At 37.9% G+C, this 22,603-nt stretch overlaps 1 protein-coding gene across 5 annotated transcripts in view; it reads right to left on the bottom strand.

Annotated features, from left to right (window-relative positions):
* CTNNA3 (catenin alpha 3) overlaps positions 1–22,603 on the bottom strand; it is a 1,864,976-nt gene that overhangs the window by 1,651,643 nt on the left and 190,730 nt on the right. For all 5 annotated transcript variants that reach the window (XM_081568955.1, XM_081568954.1, XM_081568943.1 and 2 more), the window contains one exon: positions 6,334–6,500. In XM_081568955.1, the coding sequence (XP_081425081.1) occupies positions 6,334–6,500 (167 nt within the window). The remainder of the gene's footprint in view (positions 1–6,333; positions 6,501–22,603) is intronic.

Genomic DNA, 22,603 nt, shown 5'->3' with positions numbered 1-22,603 from the left:
ACCAACTTTAATGTGCTAATGTGCATCAGACATTAAGAGAAGGACATCCCTCGCAGTCCAGTGGTTAAGACTCCACATTTCTAATGCAGAGGACATGGGTTCCATCCCTGGTTGGTGAACTAAGGTCCTACATGCTGTGCAGCTAATTAATAAATAAATAAAGCATTCAAAGGGAATTCTGTGTGTAGCACAGACCGTTAAAAAGCTTTTTTTCATCCTGCATATTTAGAAGACAAGTTCTACAGAATACTTCTAAGGGAATGTTGGGCTATATAATTCTAATCTTAATCTCCAAAAGATTTTTTTCAACTAGCCTTCATTCTGTGTGAAACATTAAAATTGAGTTGAATAATACAACTCAAATTATACAAATAATTTATATATTATATATTACATAATATTATATAATACAAATTATACAAATAATACAAAGACAACTTATACATTTTATTAAGATGTAACAATTTCAAAAACTGTCACAATTTACCTGTCACAACAAGGTCTTCCCTTTTCATAGATAAAGTATCATTGTTTGATTAGACATGCTTACAAGTGATTTAAATGATCTAGCCCAAGTTCAGGTGCTAATGAGGAATCAGTAAATGTGGGAACGAGTGGCTAGAGTTAAGAATGCCTCCTCCTACTGACTTACCTAAATTCCCTTAACAATTTGCTATAGGCCCATGAACTTGTCTAAACATTTCTGAAAGCTATTTATAGTGAAAGCTGTTCTAACACTTGGAGAACTAAGTTCCCAAAGTTGCTTTTTATCTATTGCCTTGAGCAAGCTTCTTAAATTCAATATGCCTCAGGTTTTTTTCATCTATAAAATAGGACATAATCACTGAGCTGCTGTGAGGTTGAATTAAAGGAGATAATCCCCCACATTTCTTGACCAATTATAAAAACTCAATAACTATTAAGTATAATTTTATTACAAAAATAGCACTTTGTTTTTCTTTGATCTACAATTACCTCCTGCTTCATTTGAATGCTATGATATGTGTGAATTATCTAGCACAGTGCCTAGTAGTTAGTAGCAATCAATTAAAATGTTAGTGAAGGGACTCATGGTCTTATACATATAGTTACTCCCTAATTGATTGTAAGGGAAGTAATTTTCACCTTACAAAAGACTTTCATTCTGCCCTATCCCAACAAATAGAATTAAAACATAGGAAATATTGGGTCATGGGACTAGGAACTATCTGGCATTTAATCTTTCATAACCAATTATGGCTATAATATTTATTAGCAAGTGTATTCACATATGGTTGTTGTTGTTGTTCAGTCACTAAGTCATGTCTGACTCTTTTGCGACACCGTAGACTGTAGTCCACCAGATTCCCCTGTCCATGTGATTTCCCAGGCAAGAATACTAGAGTGAGTTGCCATTTCCTTCTCCAGGTGATCTTCCCAACTCAGGGACGGAACACACATCTCTTGCACTGGCAGGCAGATTCTTTACCACTGAGCCATCAGAGAAGCCCTCCTTCATGGATCACAGCATTGTCATAGTGAAGGGGCTTGCATATCTCAATGAATCTATGAATCAAGCAATGCAAGGCCACCAAGATAGGTGGGTCATAGTGAAGAGTTCTGACAAAATGTGGTCCACTGGAGAAGGAAATGGCAATTCTTACTTGGAGAACCACATGGACAGCATGAAAAGTCAAAAAGATATGATGCAGGAAGAAGTGACCCCCAGGTCCGAAGGTGATTAATATGCTACTGGGGAAGAGCAGAGGGCAATTACTAATAGCTCCAGTAAGAATGAAGAAGCTAGGCCAAAGCAGGAACAACATTCAGCTGTGGATGTGTTTGGTAGTGAAAATAAAGTTTGAGGCTCTAAAGAACAATACTGCACAGGAATCTGGAATGTTAGGTCCATGGATCAAGATAATTTGGATGTAGTCAAGCAGGAGATGGCAAGATTGAACACTGACATCTTAAGAATCAGGGAGCTAAAATGGACAAAAATGGGAGAATTTAATTCACATGACCATTTTATCTACTACTGTGGACAAGAATCCCTTAGAAGAAATGAAGTAGCCCTCACAGTCAACAAAAGAGTCCAAAATGCAGTACTTGAGTGCAATCTCAAAAACAACAGAATAATGTCAGTTTGTTTTCAAGGCAAACAATTCAACATCACAGTAATCCAAGTCTATACTCCAATCACTGATGCCAAAGAAACTAAAGTTGACCTGTTCTCAGAAGATCTTTAGCACCTTCTAGAACTAAAACCAAAAAAAAAGATGTCCTTTTCATCATAGGGGATTGGAATGCAAAAGTAGGAAGTCAAGAGATACCCAGAAAAACAGGCAAGTTTGGCCTTCGAGTACAAAATGAGGCAGGGCAAAGGCTAACAGAGTTTAGTCAAGAGAACACAGTGGTGACAGCAATCACCCTCTTCCAAAAACACAAGAGATGACTATAGACATGGACATCAACAAATGGTCAATACCAAAATAACATTAATTATGTTTTTTGTAGCCAAAGATGGAGAAGCTCTATACAGGCAGTAAAAACAAGAACTGGAGCTGGCTGTGGCTCTGATCACAAGCTTCTTATTGCAAATTTCAGGCTTAAATTGAAGAAAGTAGGGAAAACCATTAGGCCATTCGAGTATGATCAAAATAAAATTCTTTATGATTATATTAATATAGTGGAGGTGATGAATAGATTCAAGGCATTAGATCTAGTAGGCAGAGTGCCTGAAGAACTTTGGACTGAGATTTATATTAACAGTACAGGAGTCAGTGACTGAAACTATCTCCAAAAAACGAAATGCAAGAAGAAGAGAAAGTGGTTGTCTGAGGAAGCTTTACAAATAGCTGGGAAAAGAAGAGAAGTGAAAGGCAGGGAGAATAGGAAAGATATACCAAGCTGAATGCAGAGTTACAGAGAATAGCAAAGAGAAATAAGAAGGCCTTCCTAAATGAACAATGCAAAGAATAGAGAAAAACAATAGAATGGGAAAGACTAGAGATCTCTTCAAGAAAATTGGAGATATCAAAGGAACATTTCATGCAAGAATGGGCCCGATAAAGAATAGAAATTGTAAGGACCTAACAGAAGCAGAAAATATTAAGAAGAGGTGGCAAGAATACACAGAAGAACCATACAAAAAAGTTCTTAATAACCACAATGGTGCGGTCACTCACCTAGAGCCAGGCATCCTTGAATGTGAAGTTAGGTGGGCCTTAGGAAGCATTACTATGAACAAAGCTCATGGAGGTGATGGAATTCCAGCTGAGCTATTTCAAATCCTAAAAGATGATTCTGTGAAAGTGCTGCACTCAATATGTAAGCAAATTTGGAAAACTCAGAAGTGGCCACAGGACGGGAAAAGGTCAGTTTTCATTCCAATCCCAAAGAAGGGCAATGCCAAAGGCAATTGCCATACTGTACAATTGTGTTCATTTCACATGCTAGCAAAGTTATACTTAAAATCTTTCAAGCTAGGCTTCAACAGTATGTGAACCAAGAAAATCCAGATGTATAAGCAGGGTTTAGAAGAGGCAGAGGAACCAGAGATCAAATGGCAAACATCTGTTGGATCATGGAGAAAGTAAGGCACTTCCAGAAAAACATCAACTTCTGCTTCATTGACCATGCCAAAGCCTTTGACTGTGTGGATCACAACAAGCTGTGGAAAATTCTTAAAGACATAGAAGTACCAGACCACCTTACCTGCCTCCTGAGAAACCTTTATGCAGGCCAAGAAGTAACAGAACCAAACATGGAACAATGGACTGATTCAAAATTGGGAAAGGAGTAGTCAAGGCTATATATGGTCACTTTGCTTGTTTAAATTACATGGAGACTGCATCATGGAAAATGCCAGGTTCAATGAATCACAAGATGGAATCAAGTTTGCTGGAAGAAATATCAACAACCTCAGATATTCAGATGATACCAACTCTAATGGCAGAAAGTGAAGAGGAACCAAAGAGCCTCTTGATGAGGGTGAAAGAGAAGAGTGGAAAAAGCTTGCTTGAAACTCACCATTCAAAAAACTGAGATCATGGCTTCCAGCCCCATCACTTCTTGGCAAATAGAAGGAGGAAAAGTGGAAGCAGTGACATATTTTACCTTCTTGGACTCCAAAATCACTGCAGACAGTGACTGCAGCCATGAAATTAAAAGACACTTGCTCCTTGGAAGAAAAGTGATGACAAACCTAGACAGCATATTAAAAAGCAGAGACATCACTTTGCTGACAAATGCCCATATAGTCCAAGCTACGGTTTTTCCAGTAGTCATGTATGGATGTGAAAGTTAGACAATTAAGAAAGCTGATCACCAAAGAATTGATGCTTTCAAATTAGGGTCCTGGAGAAGACTCTTGAGAGTCCCTTGGACTGCAAAGAGATCAAACCAGTCAATCCTAAAGCACATCAATCCTGAATATTCATTGGAAGGACTGATGCTGAACCTGAAGCTCCAAAACTTTGGCCACCCGATGCGAAGAACTGACTCACTGGGAAAGACCCTGATGCTGGGGAAGACTGAAGGCGAAAGGAGATGTGGTCAGCAGAGGATGAGATGGTTAGATAGTATCACAGACTCAATGAACATGAATTTGAGCAAGCTCCAGGAAACAGTAGAAGACAGAGGAGCCTCACATGATGCAGTCCATGGGGTCACAAAGCGTTAGACACGACCTAGCAACTGAACAACAACAAATATTTACATATTAAAAAATGAATCTCAAAAATGTTCAGAGATTTGTTTAAGGTTTCCAGGAAACCATCAGTCAAGTAACAAAAAACATTGTTAAAATATCTCACCTACAAATCTGGTAGATAGTGGCTGGGAATGAGAACTAATCCCTTTCCTGAAAAGCTACTTAACAAAAAAAAGGTGCCAAATTGACCTTTTGCACTAATAAGCTATCAAAAGAAAAGGAATATGAAAGTATAAATGAAAGGGTTAAGACAAACCCTTTCCTTTTAACCCTACTTAAGGGTTAAAATAAACATTAGTAAGTATAATAGTGTTAGTTGCTCAGTCGCATCCTATTGTTTGCTACCCCATGGACTGTAGCCCTCCAGGCTCCTCTGTTCACAGGATTCTCCAGGCAAGAATACTGGAGTGGGTTGCCATTCCCTTCTCCAGAGAGTAAGTAAGAGAATGCTGCTGCTGCTAAGTCGCTTCAGTCGTGTCCGACTCTGTGCAACCCCATAGACGGCAGCCCACCAGGCTCCGCCATCCCTGGGATTCTCCAGGCAAGAACACTGGAGTGGGTTGCCATTTCCTTCTCCAATGCATGAAAGGGAAAAGGGAAAGTGAAGTCGCTCAGCCGTGTCCGACTCTTAGCGACCCCATGGACTGCAGCCTACCAGGCTCTTCTGTCCATGGGATTTTCCAGGCAAGAGTATTGGAGTGGGTTGCCAGTGCCTTCTCCAAGTAAGAGAATAATGCAAAAAAAAAAAAAAAAGATTTAGCTTAGCAATTAGAGAAAATTATTTTGACAAGAAGGTCAATCAGCAAGGCATTTGCTTAATAAAGTTGCAATAGTCACCAAGCACCTGTATGAAAATGCAAATATATTTATGAACAGAAGAGCCAGGGCCTATTTAAAGCAAGAGAAAAAGAAGAGACTCCAAAGTGTTCTTTGCAACTTTTTCATCTCGACACTATTAATGACGGTCAAACTAAATAAATTAAGAAAGTGATAAAGGCTAAAAAAAAATGTCCTTCTACTAAACCATTGCTAAATGGTTTTGTCTAGCAAAATAAAGCAAATGAGATATCTTTCTGCCTTTGTAATCTCCTAGTTTAAATATATTCTTTACTCTTATTAAACAAATACATTCATACATTTACATAATCCATTACTTTAGACAACACAGACTACCTGGAAACATGTACTGTTTACCTCGGATCAAGAGGAGCTGGCAAAAGGAGTTTTCATTTACAATTAGGACAAACTTCCACATGCCTTAAGCTTCAAGGTTTTTCTTTCTCAAATAATTTATATTCACAGATCTATTTTCTATATTATCTTTATAATTATGTTATTATGCATTATTTACATACTTATATAGGGCATAATAACTTAAATGGTCAAAAGCCTAGAAATTTTCTAGCCATTTCCTTATCAATAAGCCTTCTTCTGTTTTTCAGTCTCCCACTGGCTTTAAAACTAACTTCTGGCTTCATTCTTGTGAATTATGCATTAGTTTCACAGCCCAATCAAGTCAACTTCTGAATGGTGACGTTAAGAAATGAGAGGACAGGATGAGCTCGGATTGATGCTGGGTTCAGAAAATGAAATTATAAGTGAGAACAATGCCAAGGTAAACTAAGTCATCTTTTACTTACAGCTGACACGTGCTGCAAGAGACACATGACATCAATCATATCTGCGAGGACAAGGAGTCTGGTAACTGCAGCCAATAAGGCACGGGCAGCCTGAACCACAGCTTCCCTTTTCGGGAGATAACAAGGGTCATCTGCAAATCTCTCAGCTGATACTTTCAGAGCTTCACCTGAAACACACAACCCCAAATATGTTATATTTTAAGCTTCACTTATGCCTGTTGCAACATTTATCATCCAACCTAATTCCAAGTACATTCCATGACTGAGCATAATATTAAAATACTGTCACTTGACACTAGAACATCGTCTCTTAATAAAGAATGCACTTTCAAATTGATATTTGTTTTTGATAAATGCTCTGGAGTTTAAGAAGCATGGTACCATTTTCCTGCATGAAAATTGTGTTCAACTGACTAGCAACATCTAATAAAATTGCTGTCAACTTCTGCATTTGCTGAATCTCATTTGCTGTGAAAGGTTTCATTACTAAGGTTCAATCGGAAACAATTTTGTTTATAAAAGTAAGATAAGTCTTCACGAGTTACTTTCCAACTCAATGGATGTTAGAAAAAACTAGCCTTTAAGATAGTAAGGCAGCAGTTCTCTGATAAAAGTTTAACATAGGTAGATTTATTCTAAATTGTCAACATACTAAATAAACTATATCCTAAATTTAGTCACGGAAATAATATTTCACAGTATTTGTTAAAGAAATATACTCACTATTTTTAAGGTTTATTCATTTAAAATATGTTCTTTATAAAAGTAACATGCACCAATTTATTTTAAAAATTTCACAGTTCAGAAAGGTGTAAAACAAAAAGTCCCTTTTTACCCCACTCCACTAATAATTGCTAAAGACTTAGCATATCCACTATTTTTTAAATTTATTCAATTGAAACATTTTTATTATGAAAGCAATATGACTTGCTACTTTTAAATAATTCACCATACTAAAGAATATAGAGTGAATTTTTTGTTTCCATAAAAATCCCCCAAACAACCATTAAGTTCTTTTTTTTTTTTTAATAAATTTATTTATTTTAGTTGGGGGCTAATTACTTTACAATATTGTAATAGTTTTTGCCATACATTGACATGAATCAGCCATGGGTTTACATGTGTTCCCCCTGCTGGACGCCCCACCCACCTCCCTCCCTATTCCATCCCTCTAGGTCATCCCATTGCCCCGGCCCTGAGCCCTTGTCTCATGCATCGAACATGGAATGGTGTTCTGTTTCACATATGATAATATACATGTTTCAATGCTATTCTCCCAGAACGTCCCACCCTCACCTTCTCCCTCAGAGTCCATAAGATTGTTCTATGCATCTGTGTCTCTTATTCTGTCTCGCATATAGGGTTATCGTTACCATCTTTCAAATTCCATATATATGCATTAGTATACTGTATTGGTGTTTTTCTTTCTGGCTTACTTCACTCCGTATAATGGGCTCCAGTTTCATCCATCTCAGTAGAACCGATTCAAATGTATTTTTTTAATGGCTGAGTAATATTCCATTAACCATTAAGTTCTTATATCTATCCAGAAATTTTTCTATGAATGTATGTTTTATGTGTGGGCATATATATATATATATATATATACATATATATATATACACTTATAAATACACAATATATTTTATTAGTATATTCAGTCATATACATTCATATTATTTAAAAGATTTATATCATATGAAAACATAGATATTATATGTTATAAAGGAAACACATAGAAGATGTAGATTCAGATTCTTTTCATAAATAGTATTATACTATAGGCTTCCCTTGTAGCTCAGTCAGTAGAAAATCTGCCTGCAATGCAGGAGACCCAGGTTCAGTTCCTGGGTCAGGAAGATCCCCTGGAGAAGGAAATAGCAATTCACTCCAGTATTCTTGCCTGGAGAATTCCCATGGACAGAGGAGCCTGGCAGGCTACCATGGTGTCGTGAGTTGGACACAACTCAGTGACTAAACCACCACCACCACCATTATACTATAAAAACTTTCTACATTCTTTTCACTTATCAATTTATTTTCTTTACATATTGGGATACAGATGATCAGGAGGCAACAGATCACAAAACTTAACAATGTGGGCACAAGTCACTTAGCCTCGTTAGGTTTCATTTTTCTCCACTATAAGTGGTTTTTGTTCAGTCATTCAGACATGTTCAACTCGTTGCAACCCCATGGACAGTAACAAGTCAGGCTTCCCTGTCCTTCACTATTTCCCAGAGTTTGCTCACACTCACATCCATTGAATCAGTGATGCCATCCAACAATCTCATCCTCTGTCGCCCCATTCTCCTCCTGCCCTCAATTTTCCCAGCATCATGTTCTTTTCCAATGAGTCAGCTCTTCATATCAGGTGGCGAAACTATTGGAGTTTCAGCTTTAGCATCAGTGCTTCCAAAAAATATTCAGGACTAATTTCCTTTAGGACTGACTGGTTTGATCTCCTTGCAGTCCAAGGGACTCTCAAGAATCTTCCCCAGCAACACACTTTAAAAATCTCAATTCTTAGGCACTCAGCCTCCTTAATGGTCCAACTCTCACATCAATACATGACACCTGGAAAACCATAGCTTTGACTAGATAGACTTCTGTCAGCAAAGTGATGTCTCTGCTTTTTAATACACTGTCTAGGTTTGGCATAGCTTTCCTTCCAGGGAGCAAGCGTATTTTATTTTCATGGCTGCAGTCACTGTCCACACTGATTTTGGAGCCCAAGAAAACAGAATCTGTCACTGTTTCCATTTTTCCCCATCTATTTGCCATGAAGTGATGGGACTGGATGCCATGATCTTAGCTTTTTAATGTTGAGTTTTAAGCCAGGTTTTCACTCTCCACTTTCACCTTTATCAAGAGGCTCTTTAGTTCCTCTTCCCTTTCTGACATAAGGGTGGTGTCATCTGAAAATCTGAAGTTATTGATATGTCTTCCAGTGATCTTGATTCCAGCTTATGCTTCATCCAGTCTGGCATTTCACATGATGTACTCTGCATATAAGTTAAATAAGCAAGGTGACAATATACAGTCTTTACGTACTCCTTTCCCAATTTGCAACCAGTCTGCTGTTCCATGTCCAGTTCTAACTGTTGCTTCTTGACCTACATGCAGGTTTCTCAGGAGGCAGGTAAGGTGATCTGGTATTCCTATCTCTTGAAAAATTTTTTACAGTTTGCTGTGATCCACATAGTCAAAGGCTTTAGTGTAATCAATGAAGCAGTAGACGTTTTTCTGGAATTCTGTTGTTTTCTTCTATGATCCAACAGATTTTGGCAATTAGATCTCTGGTTCCTCTGCCTTTTCTCAATCCAGCTGGTATATCTGGTTCACATACTATTGAAGCCTAGCTTGAAGGATTTTGACCATTACCTTGCAAGCATGTGAAATGAGCACAATTATGAGGTAGTTTGAACATTGTTTGGCACTGCCTTTCTTTGGGATTACAATGAAAATTGACCTTTTCCAGTTCTATGGCTACTGCTGAGTTTTCCAAATTTACTGGCAGAAAATCAGAGGTACCAAGAGGACATTTCATGCAAAGATGGGCACAGTGAAGGACAGAAATGGTAAGAACCTAACAGAAGCAGAAGAGATTAAGAAGAGGTGGCAAGAATACATAGAAGAATTGTACAAAAAAGGTCTTATGACCTGGATAACCATGATGGTCTGGTCACTCACTGTAAATGTAGCTGATAATAGTAAGTATAATTTTTATGAAGATTAAATAAGAGCAGTGTTTGGAACTTACTAAGATTTGTTTAGCTGTTATTGTCATACTTTTTAATGTTTGAATAAAGTTACATTTAATTGATATATTATAACTTACTTTTGCAGGCCTCCCTTTTTGTTAGTAAGGTTTTTTCCAGTTTTGTTGAGAAATAATTGGCATGTATCACTGTATAAGTTTAAGGCATAGAGCATGATGGTTTGATTTACATATATTGTAAAAAATACTATCAGATTAAGTTCATCTGATAGTAACATTCATCATCTCATGTAAATAAAATAAAGGAAAAGAAGGAAGAAAAGGATAAAAAATGTTCTTTGTGATGAGAGCTAGGGTTTTATTCTCTTATCAATTCTCCTGTATATAATACAGCAGTATTAACAATGTCATCATATTGTACATTACATCCCTTGTACTCATTTATAATGGTAAACTTGTACCTTTTGACCATATTTATCTAATTCCCCCTCCCACCACACTCAACTTCTGGTAACTGCAAGTCTGATCTCTTTTGTTATGAGTTTGGTCTTATTTTTGCTTTTCAGATTTCACAAGTAGGTGAAATCATAAAGTATTTGTCTGCCTTTGTCTGACTTATTTCACTTAGGATAATGCCTTCAAGGTCCACCAATATTGTTTCATATGGTAGGATTTCCTCATTTTTTTTGTGGATGAATAATAGTGAATTGTGTATATGCCACATCTTCTTTATCCATTCATTCATCAGTGGACATTTAGGTTGTTTCCTTGTCTTGACTATTGTAAATAATGCCCCTAGGAACATGGGGACACAGATAACTTTTTGATTTAGTGTTTTTGTTTGTTTTACATATATTAACAGAAGTGGAATTGCTGAATCACATCATAGTTCTATTTTTAATTTGTTGAGAGTCCTTCATACTGTTTTCCATAGTGGCTATACCAATTTAAAATCCCATCAATAGTACACAAGGATTTCCTTTTCTCTACACTTACGCCATTAAGCTCTTATCTGATATATGGTTTGCAAATATTTTTCTCCATTCCATAAATTGTCTTTTTACTTTGTTGATGATTTCTTTTACTGTAAGAAATTTTTTACTTTGATCTAGTCCCATTTGCTTATTTTTTATTTTGTTGCTTATGCTTTAGATGTCATATCCAAAAAAATCATTACCGAGGTCCATCACAAGAAGATTTATTCTTATGTTATTTTTCTAGGAATGTAATGGCTTCAGACCTTACATTTAAATATTTAATCCATTTTGAGTTACTTTTTCATATTGATGTAAGACAGGAGCTCAGTTTCATTCTTTTATATATGAAATTCAATTATCCCAGCACTATTTATTGAAGAGAGACATCGCTTTGCTGACAAAGGTCTGTATAGTCAAAGCTGATTTTTCCAGTAGTTATGTAGAATGTGAGAGTTGAACCATGAAGAAGGCTGAGCATGGAAGAATTGATGCTTTCACAGTGTGGTGCTGGAGAAGACTCTTAAGAGTCCCTTGGACTGCAAGGAGATCAAACCAGTCAATCCTAAAGGAAGTCAACCCTGAATATTCACTGGAAGGACTGGTGCTCAAGCTGAAGCTCCAAACTTTGGCCACCTGATGCAGAGCCAACTCACTGGAAAAGATCCTGATCTGTGGAAAGATTGAGAGTAAGAAGAGAAGGGGATGACAGAAGATGAGATGTTTGGACAGAATCACTGACTCAATGGACATGAGTTTGGGCAGACTCAGGGATATAATGAAGGACAGGAAAGCCTGGCATGCTGCAGTTCATGGGGTTGCAAAGAGTTGGACATGACTTAGCAACTGAACAACAACAACAACAATTTATTGAAGAGACTGTCTTTTCTCCTTTGAGTATTCTCATTTCTCTTCGTAAATATTAGTTGACTATAAATGCCTGGGTTATTTCTGGGCTCTTGATTAAAAGATGCTTACTCCTTGGAAGGAAGGTTATGGCCAACCTAGATAGCATGTTTAAAAGCAGAGACATTACTTTGCCAACAAAAGTCCATCTAGTCAAGGTTATGGTTTTTCCAGTGGTCATGTATGGATGTGAGAGTTGGATGGTGAAGAAAGCTGAGCGCCACAGAATTGATGCTTTTGAACTGTGGTGTTGGAGAAGACTCTTGAGAGTCCCTTGGACTGCAAGGAGATCCAATCAATCCATCCTAAAAGAGATCAATCCTGGGTGTTCATTGGAAGGTTTGATGTTGAAGCTGAAGCTCCAATACTTTGGCCACCTCATGTGAAGGGTTGACTCATTGGAAAAGGCCCTAATGCTGGGTAGGATTGGGGGCAGGAGGAGAAGGGGACGACAAGAGGATGAGATGGTTGGATGGCATCACCGACTCGATGAACATGGGTTTGGGTAGACTCCGGGAGTTGGTGATGGACAGAGAGGCCTGGCGTGCTGCAATTCATGGGGTCGCAGCGAGTCGGACATGACTGAGCGACTGAACTGATTCTCTTCTATGGATCTGTTTGTCTGTCTTTATGTATGAGGCCCCTACTGAACACACAAATTATTTCCAACTGTTTTCTATTTCAAACAATACTACAAAGAATGCCCATAACATGTATCTTTACATGTATGGACAAATTTAGCTGTAGCATAAATTCTTAAAATTAGAATTTCTAAGTCAAGAGGTAAATGACTTTTAAGTATTGATATACATGCCAAAAAATTAACTAAACACAGCCATCTCACCAACATATGAAAGGGCCTGCCTCATCTACTTTACTCTATGACTCTTTTGTTCCTATTTATTCACAATCTTCACCATAAAGAAAATAGAATAAATTATTATTAAAAATAACAAAGAATAATATTTCTTAATATGGACAAAACCTGTGAAAGGTCTGAGACTGTCTTAATATGTTAATACATTCCATCTAGCTCTCCTAAGCAATACCATGAGAGGTAACAAGATGGCAGAGTAGAAGACTCTGTGCTCACCTTCTCCTGTGAGAACTCCAAAACATGACCATTATATCTACTACTGTGGGCAAGAATCCCTTAGAAGAAATGGAGTAGCCATCATAGTCAAAAAAAGAGTCCAAAATGCAGTACTTGGATGGAATCTCAAAAATGAAAGAATGATCTCTGTTCATTTCCAAGGCAAACCATTCAATATCACAGTTCTCCAAGTCTATGCCCCAACCAGTAATGCTAAAGCTGAAGCTGAACAGTTCTATGAAAACCTACAAGACCTTCTAGCACTAACACCCAAAAAAGATGTCTTTTTCTTTATAGGGGACTGGAATGCAAAAGTAGGAGGTCAAGAGCTACCTGGAGTAACAGGCAAACTTGGCCTTGGAGTACAAAATGAAGCAGGGCAAAGGCTAACAGAGATTTGCCAAGAGAACACACTGGTCATAGCAAACACCTTCTTCCAAAAACACAAGAGAAGACTCTACACATGGACATCACCAGATAGTCATACCGAAATCAGATTGATTATATTCTTTGCAGCCAAAGATGGAAAAGCTCTATACAGTCAGCAAAAACAAGACCAGGAGCTGACTGTGGCTCAGATCATGAACTCCTTATTTGGCAATAGCCGAATTCACTTAAATTAAAGAAAGTAGGAAAACCACTAGACCATTCAGATATGATCTAAATCAAATCACTTACGATTATATGGTGGGAGTGACATATAGATTCAAGGGATTAGATCTGATAGACAGAGTGCCTGAAGAAATATGGATGGAGGTTCGTAACATTGTACAGGAGGCAATGATCAAGACCAGCCCCAAGAAAAATAAATGCAAAAAGGCAAAATGGTTGCCTGAGGAGGCCTAAGAAATAGCTGAGAAAAGAAGAGAAGCTAAAGGCAAAGGAGAAAAGGAAAGATGTTCCCATTTGAATGCAGAGTTCCAAAGAATATCAAGGAGAAATAAGAAAGCCTTCCTCAGTGATCACTGCAAAGAAATAGCAGAAAACAACAGAATGGGAAAGACTAGAGATCTCTTCAAGAAAATTAGAGATACCAAGGGAACATTTCATGTAAAAATGGGCTCAATAAAGGACAGAAATGGTATGGACCTAACTGAAGCAGAATATATTAAGAAGAGGTGGCAGGAATACACAGAAGAACTATACAAAAAAGATCCCCAGGACCCAGATAATCAAGATAGTGTGATCACTCACCTAGAGCCAGACATCCTGGAATATGAAGTCAAGTGGGCCTTAGGAAGAATCACTATGAACAAAGATAGTGGAGGTGATGGAATTCCAGTTGGGCTATTTCAAATCCTAAAAGACGATGCTATGAAAGTGCTGTACTCCATATGTCAGCAAATTTGGAAACTCAGCAATGGCCACAGGACTTGGAAAGATCAGTTTTTATTCTAATCTCAGAGAAAGACAATGCCAAAGAATGTTCAAACTACTGCAGAATTGCACTCATCTCACACTCTAGCAAACTAATGCTCAAAATTCTCCAAGCCAGGCTTCAGCAATACGTGAACCATGAAATTCCAGATGTTCAAGCTGGATTTAGAAAAGGCAGAGGAGTCAGAGATCAAATTGTCAACATCTTTTGGGTCATTGAAAAAGCAAGAGAGTTCCAGAAAAACATCTACTTCCGCTTTATTGACTACACCAAAGCCCTTGACTGTGTGGATCACAACAAACTGTGGGAAATTCTGAAAGAGATGGGAATACCAGACCACTTTACCTACCTCCTGAGAAACCTGTATGCAGGTCAAGAAGCAACAGTTAGAGTTGGACATAGAACAACAGACTGGCTCCAGATCAGGAAAGGAGTATGTCAAGGCTGTATATTGTCACCCTGCTAATTTAACTTAAATGCAGTTAAATCATGCAAACTGTTGGGCTGGATGTAGCACAAGCTAGAATCAAGATTGCCCAGAGAAATATCAATAACCTCAGACATGCAGATGACACTACCCTCATGACAGAAAGCGAAAAAGAAATAAAGAGCCATTTGATGAAAGTGAAAGATGAGAGTGAAAAAGTTGGTTTAAAACTCAACATTCAGAAAACTAAGATCATGGCATCTGGTCCCATTACTTCATGGCAAATAGATGGGGAAACAATAGAAACAGTGACAGACGTTAATTTGGGGGGCTCCAAAATCACTGCAAATAGTGACTGCAGCCATGAAATTAAAAGATGCTTGTTCCTTGTAAGAAAAGTTATGACCAACCTGGACAGCTTATTAAAAAGCAGAGACGTTACTTTGCCAACAAAGGTCCATCTAGTCAAAGCTATGATTTTTCCAGTAGTAATGTATGGATGTGAGAGTTGGACTATAAAGAAAGCTGAGCACTGAAGAATTGATTCTTTTGAACTGTGGTGTTGTAAAAGACTCTTGAGAGTCCCTTGGACTGCAAGGAGGTCAAGCCAGTCCATCCTAAAGGAAATCAGTCCTGAATATTCGTTGTAAGGACCGATGCTGAAGCTGAAGCTCCGATACTTTGTCCACATGATGCGAAGAACTGACTCATTGGAAAAGACCCTGATACTGGGAAAGATTGAAGGAAGGAGGAGGAGACGACAGAGGATGAGATGGCTGGATGGTATCACCAACTTGATGGACATGAGTTTGAGCAAGCTCCAGGAATTGGTGATGGACAGCATGCCCCCTGGCGTGCTGCAGTCCATGGGGTCGCAAAGAGTCAGACATGACTGAGTGACTGAACTGAACTGAACTGAAGCAACACCATGTTAGGAACTCAGGCTTTGAAATCAGACACTTCTGAGATCAAACTCTTATCTGCCACTTCTAGTTCCAAGACCGTGGACAGTTAAATATTTTCAGTGTCCTTATCAACAGGAAATGGATTAAAATATTAATTGTCTCACAGTGTTTCTAGGTTGTTTAAATGAAATATATTTTATAATATACATTTAACACAGTATCTGAACATGAAAAGCACTCAACAAATGTTAGCTGTTATTTTCCCAGGAACTTTCTAGTAGAGACAGTAAATTTTTAAACCAGTATATGGTTTTTTTGTGTGTTTCTCTGCATGTCAGAATTGCTACTAGGGGACTGAAAAATTAAAGTGACCTCTGAAATTAAGAAAGCAAATGAATTCCCACAAAAGAAGGTTATCTTTTCTTGTCATGTGTCTGAATTGTAAAGTTATGATAGCCTTTATAGAATCTTGTCTTTGACTTCACATACTAAAACTAAATATATATTCAAAAAGAATTATATGTTCTTGACTCTAAAGATGTTAAGATGTTGAACGACTGGCTGAAGAGACATACTCAGAAAAAGGTCATTTAAACATTAAACAATTACAGTCTTTGTCTCTGTTAAGGCGATATGAAGACCCAGTCAAGTAGCATTGTTGGGTTATTCCTGAAAAAAAAAGCTACTTCTGAAATACATTAGCGCTGCTGGGCATACACGCCAAGGAAACCAGAATTGAAAGAGACATGTACCCCAGTGTTCATCACAGCACTGTTTTTAATAGCCAGAACATGGAAGCAACCTAGATGCCCATCAACAGACGAATGGATAAGGAGGCTGTGGTACATATACACAATGGAATATTACTCAGCTGTTAAAAAGAATACATTTGAATCAGTTCTAATGAGGTGGATGAAACTGGAGCCTATTATACAGAGTGAAGTAAGCCAGAAAGAAAAACACCAATACAGTACACTAACGCATATATATGGAATTTAGTAAATTGGTAAAGATAACCCTGTATGTGAGACAGCAAAAGAGACACAGATGTACATTGGACACAGAACTGTATTTTGGACTCTGTGGGAGAGGGCAAGGGTGGGATGATGTGAGAGAATGGCATTGAAGCATGTAAATTAACATATGTGAAACGAATCGCCAGTCCAAGTTCGATGCATGATACAGGGTGTCGGGGCTGGTGCACTGGTATGACTCAGAGGGGTGGGATGGGGAGGGAGGTGGGAAGGGGGTTTGGAAGGGGAACACATGTACACCCATCATGGTTTCATGTCAATGTATGGCAAAACTAATACAATATTGTAAAGTAAAAAATAGATAAATAAATAAATTTAAAAAAATAAAGTTTATTATTAAGTAAACTTTATTACAGGACTTACTACCCTCCCTCCTCTGTAATACTTCCAATCTTTTCCAGCTGTTTTCAGTCCATACTTCTGCTTTCAACATAAACATTACTTCCTGTAGGAAGCCTTACCCCCCTATTACTAAGGCAGGTCTTATGGTAGGGTTCTATGCTTCCTATCATAATCCTTATCATCACTTATTGTGTGAGTGCATGCTAAGTCATTTCAGTCGTGTCCAACTCTTTGCAACCCTGTGGACTGTAGCCCACCAGGCTTCTCTGTCCACGGGATTCTCCAGGCAAGAATACTGAAGTGGATTGCTGTGCCCTCCTCCAGGGTATCTTCCTGATCCAGGGATCGAACCTGCATCTCTTATATCTTCTGCATTGGTAGGTGGGTTCTTCACCACTAGCGCCACCTGGGAAGCCTTCACTTATTGCAATAACCTGTATCAAAGCCTGTCTTTTCTTCTGAATCAGAAGACTGTGAGTGTAAGAGGTGTACTGGTCCTGTTATCACAATATTCAGAGTGTAGTATAGCACGTGTGTTTGTGGGCTTCCCAGATGGCTCAGTAGTAAATAATCTCCTTGCCCAGTGCAGGAGACGTGGGGTTCAATTCCTGGGTCGGAATCCCCTGGAGAAGGAAATGGCAACCCACTCCAGTATTCTTGCCTGGGAAATCAGAAAACAACAACAATAAAGACTCTTGTGAGAGTAAGAGAAATACTGTTCCTGGCCACTACAATATTCACAGGGTCTAGAATAGCACTTACTCTCTTGCATAATTCTATACATTGAATGTGTATTGCTGAATGAATACATGAGTAAACATTATTCAACTTTCCTTTGACAAGTTTTTGTTGTTATCTATATAACACAGATCCATCACAGGCATCTGAGATCTAGAGCATTTTGCAGCCCAAGTTCATCACTGAGAGTCAACAAACCCTGATACAATCTAAGCAGGGCGCAGGTAGAGACCTGTACAAAGTACTAAGAGGCACAGAGGAAAAGGACCTACCTCTGTGTGAGGTGTCAGAGGACACATAACTAAATACTCTAGGTAACAGCAGTATGTTCCAGCTATTGACAAAGATAGACAACTTATAGAATTTAGCTAAGTCCCAGTCAAATTGACTTGTTGTTCAGAGAAATAGATATTTCCTAATTAAACATTTAAAAAGTACAACAAATTTCCCTTCTATCTAGAATATTAGCATCTGTGCTTTATAAAGTCTACATGTGAGGAGTCTATTCTTCTGAAATAATTCCCAATCTTTCCTGTAACACTTTTACCTTGAAGTTAATTGGAAATTTTACTTTCAAAATACATACAAATAAAAAACTACACTTTTCCTTCAAGAAATTCCACTCTCTATATAAAAGCAATTTACTAAATGTCATAAAAATATAACAAAAACTAGATTCAGAAAGTTTCCTTTCTACTGGGGTCATTTTGTTCCTTTCCTATCAAATATGCTCTTTTTAATCTTCAAAAATTCCATTATGAAATGCCTGCTTGAATACAATACTAAGGTATGAACTTTAGAAAGATTATATAAGTACATCTTATACCTATACAAATGTAATATAGGAAAGCTTCTACATATACAAAAATTTAATAGGAAAGGTTTTCTATGATCCTATGAGTAAACTCCAAAAGGTAAAAAAGAACACTTCTGGGCCAAATAGACACATTACAAATTATTCTTCACTTTATAAAAGATATGTACATGTTTCTTTTAAATATCAAGTTCCTTTACTACATTCAAAAGTTTTACTTCACTTTCTAAAAGTGATCATATTGATTATAAATGTGAAAATCAAATAAAACAATGTATAAGCAAAACATCCACAGGAGAAAGGGGAACAACTAAAATGAAAATGGGCAAGTACTAAAGATCAAATTTCCTCCAACTTTTATAATTAACATTATTTATGACTCAGTTAAGGTTTCTAGTTATGCCTTTGGCCACCCTTCCATTTGTGTTTTAATATACCATACACATATAACATCCACTAGTATATATTAATTGATTCAATATATAATAACATACTCTGGTATAATGGAGTTCACAGGCTCAAAGTGGGCACTAGGGGTTTGGTTTTATTTGTTTTTAATTGGGAAACAGCCACTTTGCATGTTAAAGCTCCTAAGAGGTAGAAGCTTAAATTTAACTTTGAAGCAGATCAATTTTGAGGGGGAAGGGGGAAGAGAAGAGGGGAAAATTACTTTAACAAGGTACTAAACTTACACAGGTATTTAAAAATAAGCAAAGATCCTCCTTTAAAATGTTTTAGCCAGTTTCACAAAGATAGAAATATAGATCAGTGGAACAAAATAGAAAGCCCAGAGATAAACCCACGCACCTATGGACACCTTATCTTCGACAAAGGAGGCAAGAATATTCAATGGAGAAAAGACAATCTCTTTAACAAGTGGTGCTGGGAAAACTGGTCAACCACTTGTAAAAGAATGAAACTAGAACATTTCCTAACACCGTACACAAAAATAAACTCAAAATGGATTAAAGATCTAAATGTAAGACCAGAAACAATAAAACTCCTAGAGGAAAACATAGGCAAAACACTCTCCGACATAAATCACAGCAGGATCCTCCATGACCCACCTCCTAGAATATTGGAAATAAAAGCAAAAATAAACAAATGGGACCTAATTAAAATTAAAAGCTTTTGCACAACAAAGGAAACTATAAACAAGGTGAAAAGACAGCCTTCAGAATGGGAGAAAATAATAGCAAATGAAGCAACAGACAAACAATTAATATCAAAAATATACAAGCAACTTCTACAGCTGAATTCCCGAAAAATAAACGACCCAATCAAAAAATGGGCCAAAGAACTAAACAGACATTTCTCCAAAGAAGACATACAGATGGCTAACAAACACATGAAAAGATGCTCAACATCACTCATTATTAGAGAAATGCAAATCAAAACCACAATGAGGTATCATTTCACACCAGTCAGAATGGCTGCTATCCAAAAGTCTACAAGCAATAAATGCTGGAGAGGGTGTGGAGAAAAGGGAACCCTCTTGCACTGTTGGTGGGAATGCAAACTAGTACAGCCACTATGGAGAACAGTGTGGAGATTCCTTAAAAAACTGGGAATAGAACTGCCATATGACCCAGCAATCCCACTGCTGGGCATATACACCGAGGAAACCAGAATTGAAAGAGACGCGTGTACCCCAATGTTCATCGCAGCACTGTTTACAATAGCCAGGACATGGAAGCAACCTAGATGTCCATCAGCAGACGAATGGATAAGGAAGCTGTGGTACATATACACAATGGAATATTACTCAGCCATTAAAAAAAATACATTTGAATCGGTTCTACTGAGATGGATGAAACTGGAGCCCATTATACAGAGTGAAGTAAGCCAGAAAGAAAAACAACAATACAGTATACTAATGCATATATATGGAATTTGAAAGATGGTAACGATAACCCTATATGCGAGACAGAATAAGAGACACAGATGCATGGAACAATTTTATGGACTCTGAGGGAGAAGGTGAGGGTGGGACGTTCTGGGAGAATAGCATTGAAACATGTATATTATCATATGTGAAACAGAACACCATTCCATGTTCGATGCATGAGACAAGGGCTCAGGGCCGGGGCAATGGGATGATCCAGAAGGATGGGATGGGGAGGGAGGTGGGTGGGGGGTCCAGGAGGGGGAACACATGTAAACCCATGGCTGATTCATGTCAATGTATGGCAAAAACTATTGCAATGTTTTGAAGTGATTGGCCCCCAACTAAAATAAATAAATTTATAAAAAAAAAAAATAAAATAAAAAAATAAAATGTTTTAGCCAGTTTGACTGCAAGGAGCAAAAATGTTTTGTATAATAAAGAAAACCTTATCATAGCAGGGGCTTCCCTGATGGCTTAGACAGTAAAGAAACTGCCTGAAAGGCAGGAGACCCGGTTCAGTTCCCAGGTTGGGAAGATTCCCTGGAGGAGGGAATGGCTTCCCGCTCCAGTATTCTTACCTGGAGAATTACATGGACAGAGGAGCCTGGCAGGCTATATATAGTCCATGGGATCACAAAAAGTTGGACACTTTCACTTTGACTATCATAGCAGAGGAAAGAGCTGAAAAGCTAGCGTTGTGTGGACTTGGGCTTGGGAGCTACAAGGACATCGGCAGGAGCTATGGAATCAGAATACAGCTGCCTATGGTTGCCTTTGTAAATATATGCATTTTATTTCCCTTGCATTATCTTTAAACTCTCAATAAAGTCTTATTAAAATTTATATTTTAGTTCCAATCAAGGCAGAGAAACAAAGACCCGATTTCTTTCTCACCTGAAAAAACCAAAAAATAGACAAAATATATGAAAAAGAATTGTGCAGAGCATTAGACAGAAATTCCTGAGAAACAGTAAACAAAATAGGATGAACCCTTTGAGAGCCCTAGCTTAGTGCCTGAGAGACTTCCCAGGCCACAGATAGGAAAGGGAAACTAAGAGACTGGCAAATATTCTGAGCTGAAAAGACAAAGCTGAATCTCCAAGGAGATTGTGACCGCTAACGTATGTTTATGCAGGGAAGAAGAGAACTACACACAGAGAGAACTCAGAAGATCTGAATTCTTGAACATTCAGCTGGATACTGATCAACACATACATTTGAGGAAACTACCCAAAGCCAGAGAAGTGTCAGTTGCTCAGTCATGTCCAACTCTCCTTTATCCATGGGATTCTCCAGGCAAGAATACTGGAGTTGGTTGCCATTTCCTTCTCCACGGGATCTTCCTGACCCAGGGATCAAACTCAGGCCTCCCTCACTGCAGGCAGAAAGAACCATTCAAAAGGATTTTAAGTAATAGTACTTAGCACTTATACAGAGCTGGAAATACTGCTTGTTCTCACTATCAGAATGAAGAATTTCATAACTCCTGAAATATTGGATAGAGTACATAGAAGAGTCTTATCTCAATAGTGGGGAAAAATTAGTCCTGGATAGAGCATTGTCCCAGTCCCTCCAACAAGGAAATTCAGAGAGTAGAATTTCCACCTCAAAGGCCAACAGCAGCCATGCATTAGAGAATAGCCGTGGTCACATAAAGGCAACAGCAGGACAGCATATTCAACTAACTAACATGGAAAGACATAGGCAATCTGCCACCAAGCCCTGCATCACTGAGAACAATCAAACTGAGTTGGGAAATATGTTACAGAGTTAATTCCATAATTATAAATTTGTCTAAAATATAAAGTTTGATGGCAGCTGGTTTCTATAAAACTGATGGAAATATCTCCTAACATCATAGTTGAGATATAGCAGAAGCTCTCTTTAAGAGCCCTTCTCTTAACCACCTCTTTAGATGAATCAACTCTTTATTTCCTCTCAGCAACATTAATGATCCCCCTCTTTCCTGCTCAATACCAAAGGAGTATCTCAAGTATATTGAAGACTTCTTGATCCTACTAAATTAAGGCATGGCAAGAGTCTATTAGTT

The sequence above is a fragment of the Giraffa tippelskirchi genome, chromosome 2, assembly GCF_054371585.1.
Source record: "Giraffa tippelskirchi isolate mGirTip1 chromosome 2, T2T-mGirTip1v1.2.pri, whole genome shotgun sequence".
Classification (NCBI taxonomy): domain Eukaryota; kingdom Metazoa; phylum Chordata; class Mammalia; order Artiodactyla; family Giraffidae; genus Giraffa; species Giraffa tippelskirchi.
This window is presented reverse-complemented; position numbering and strand designations above follow the sequence as displayed.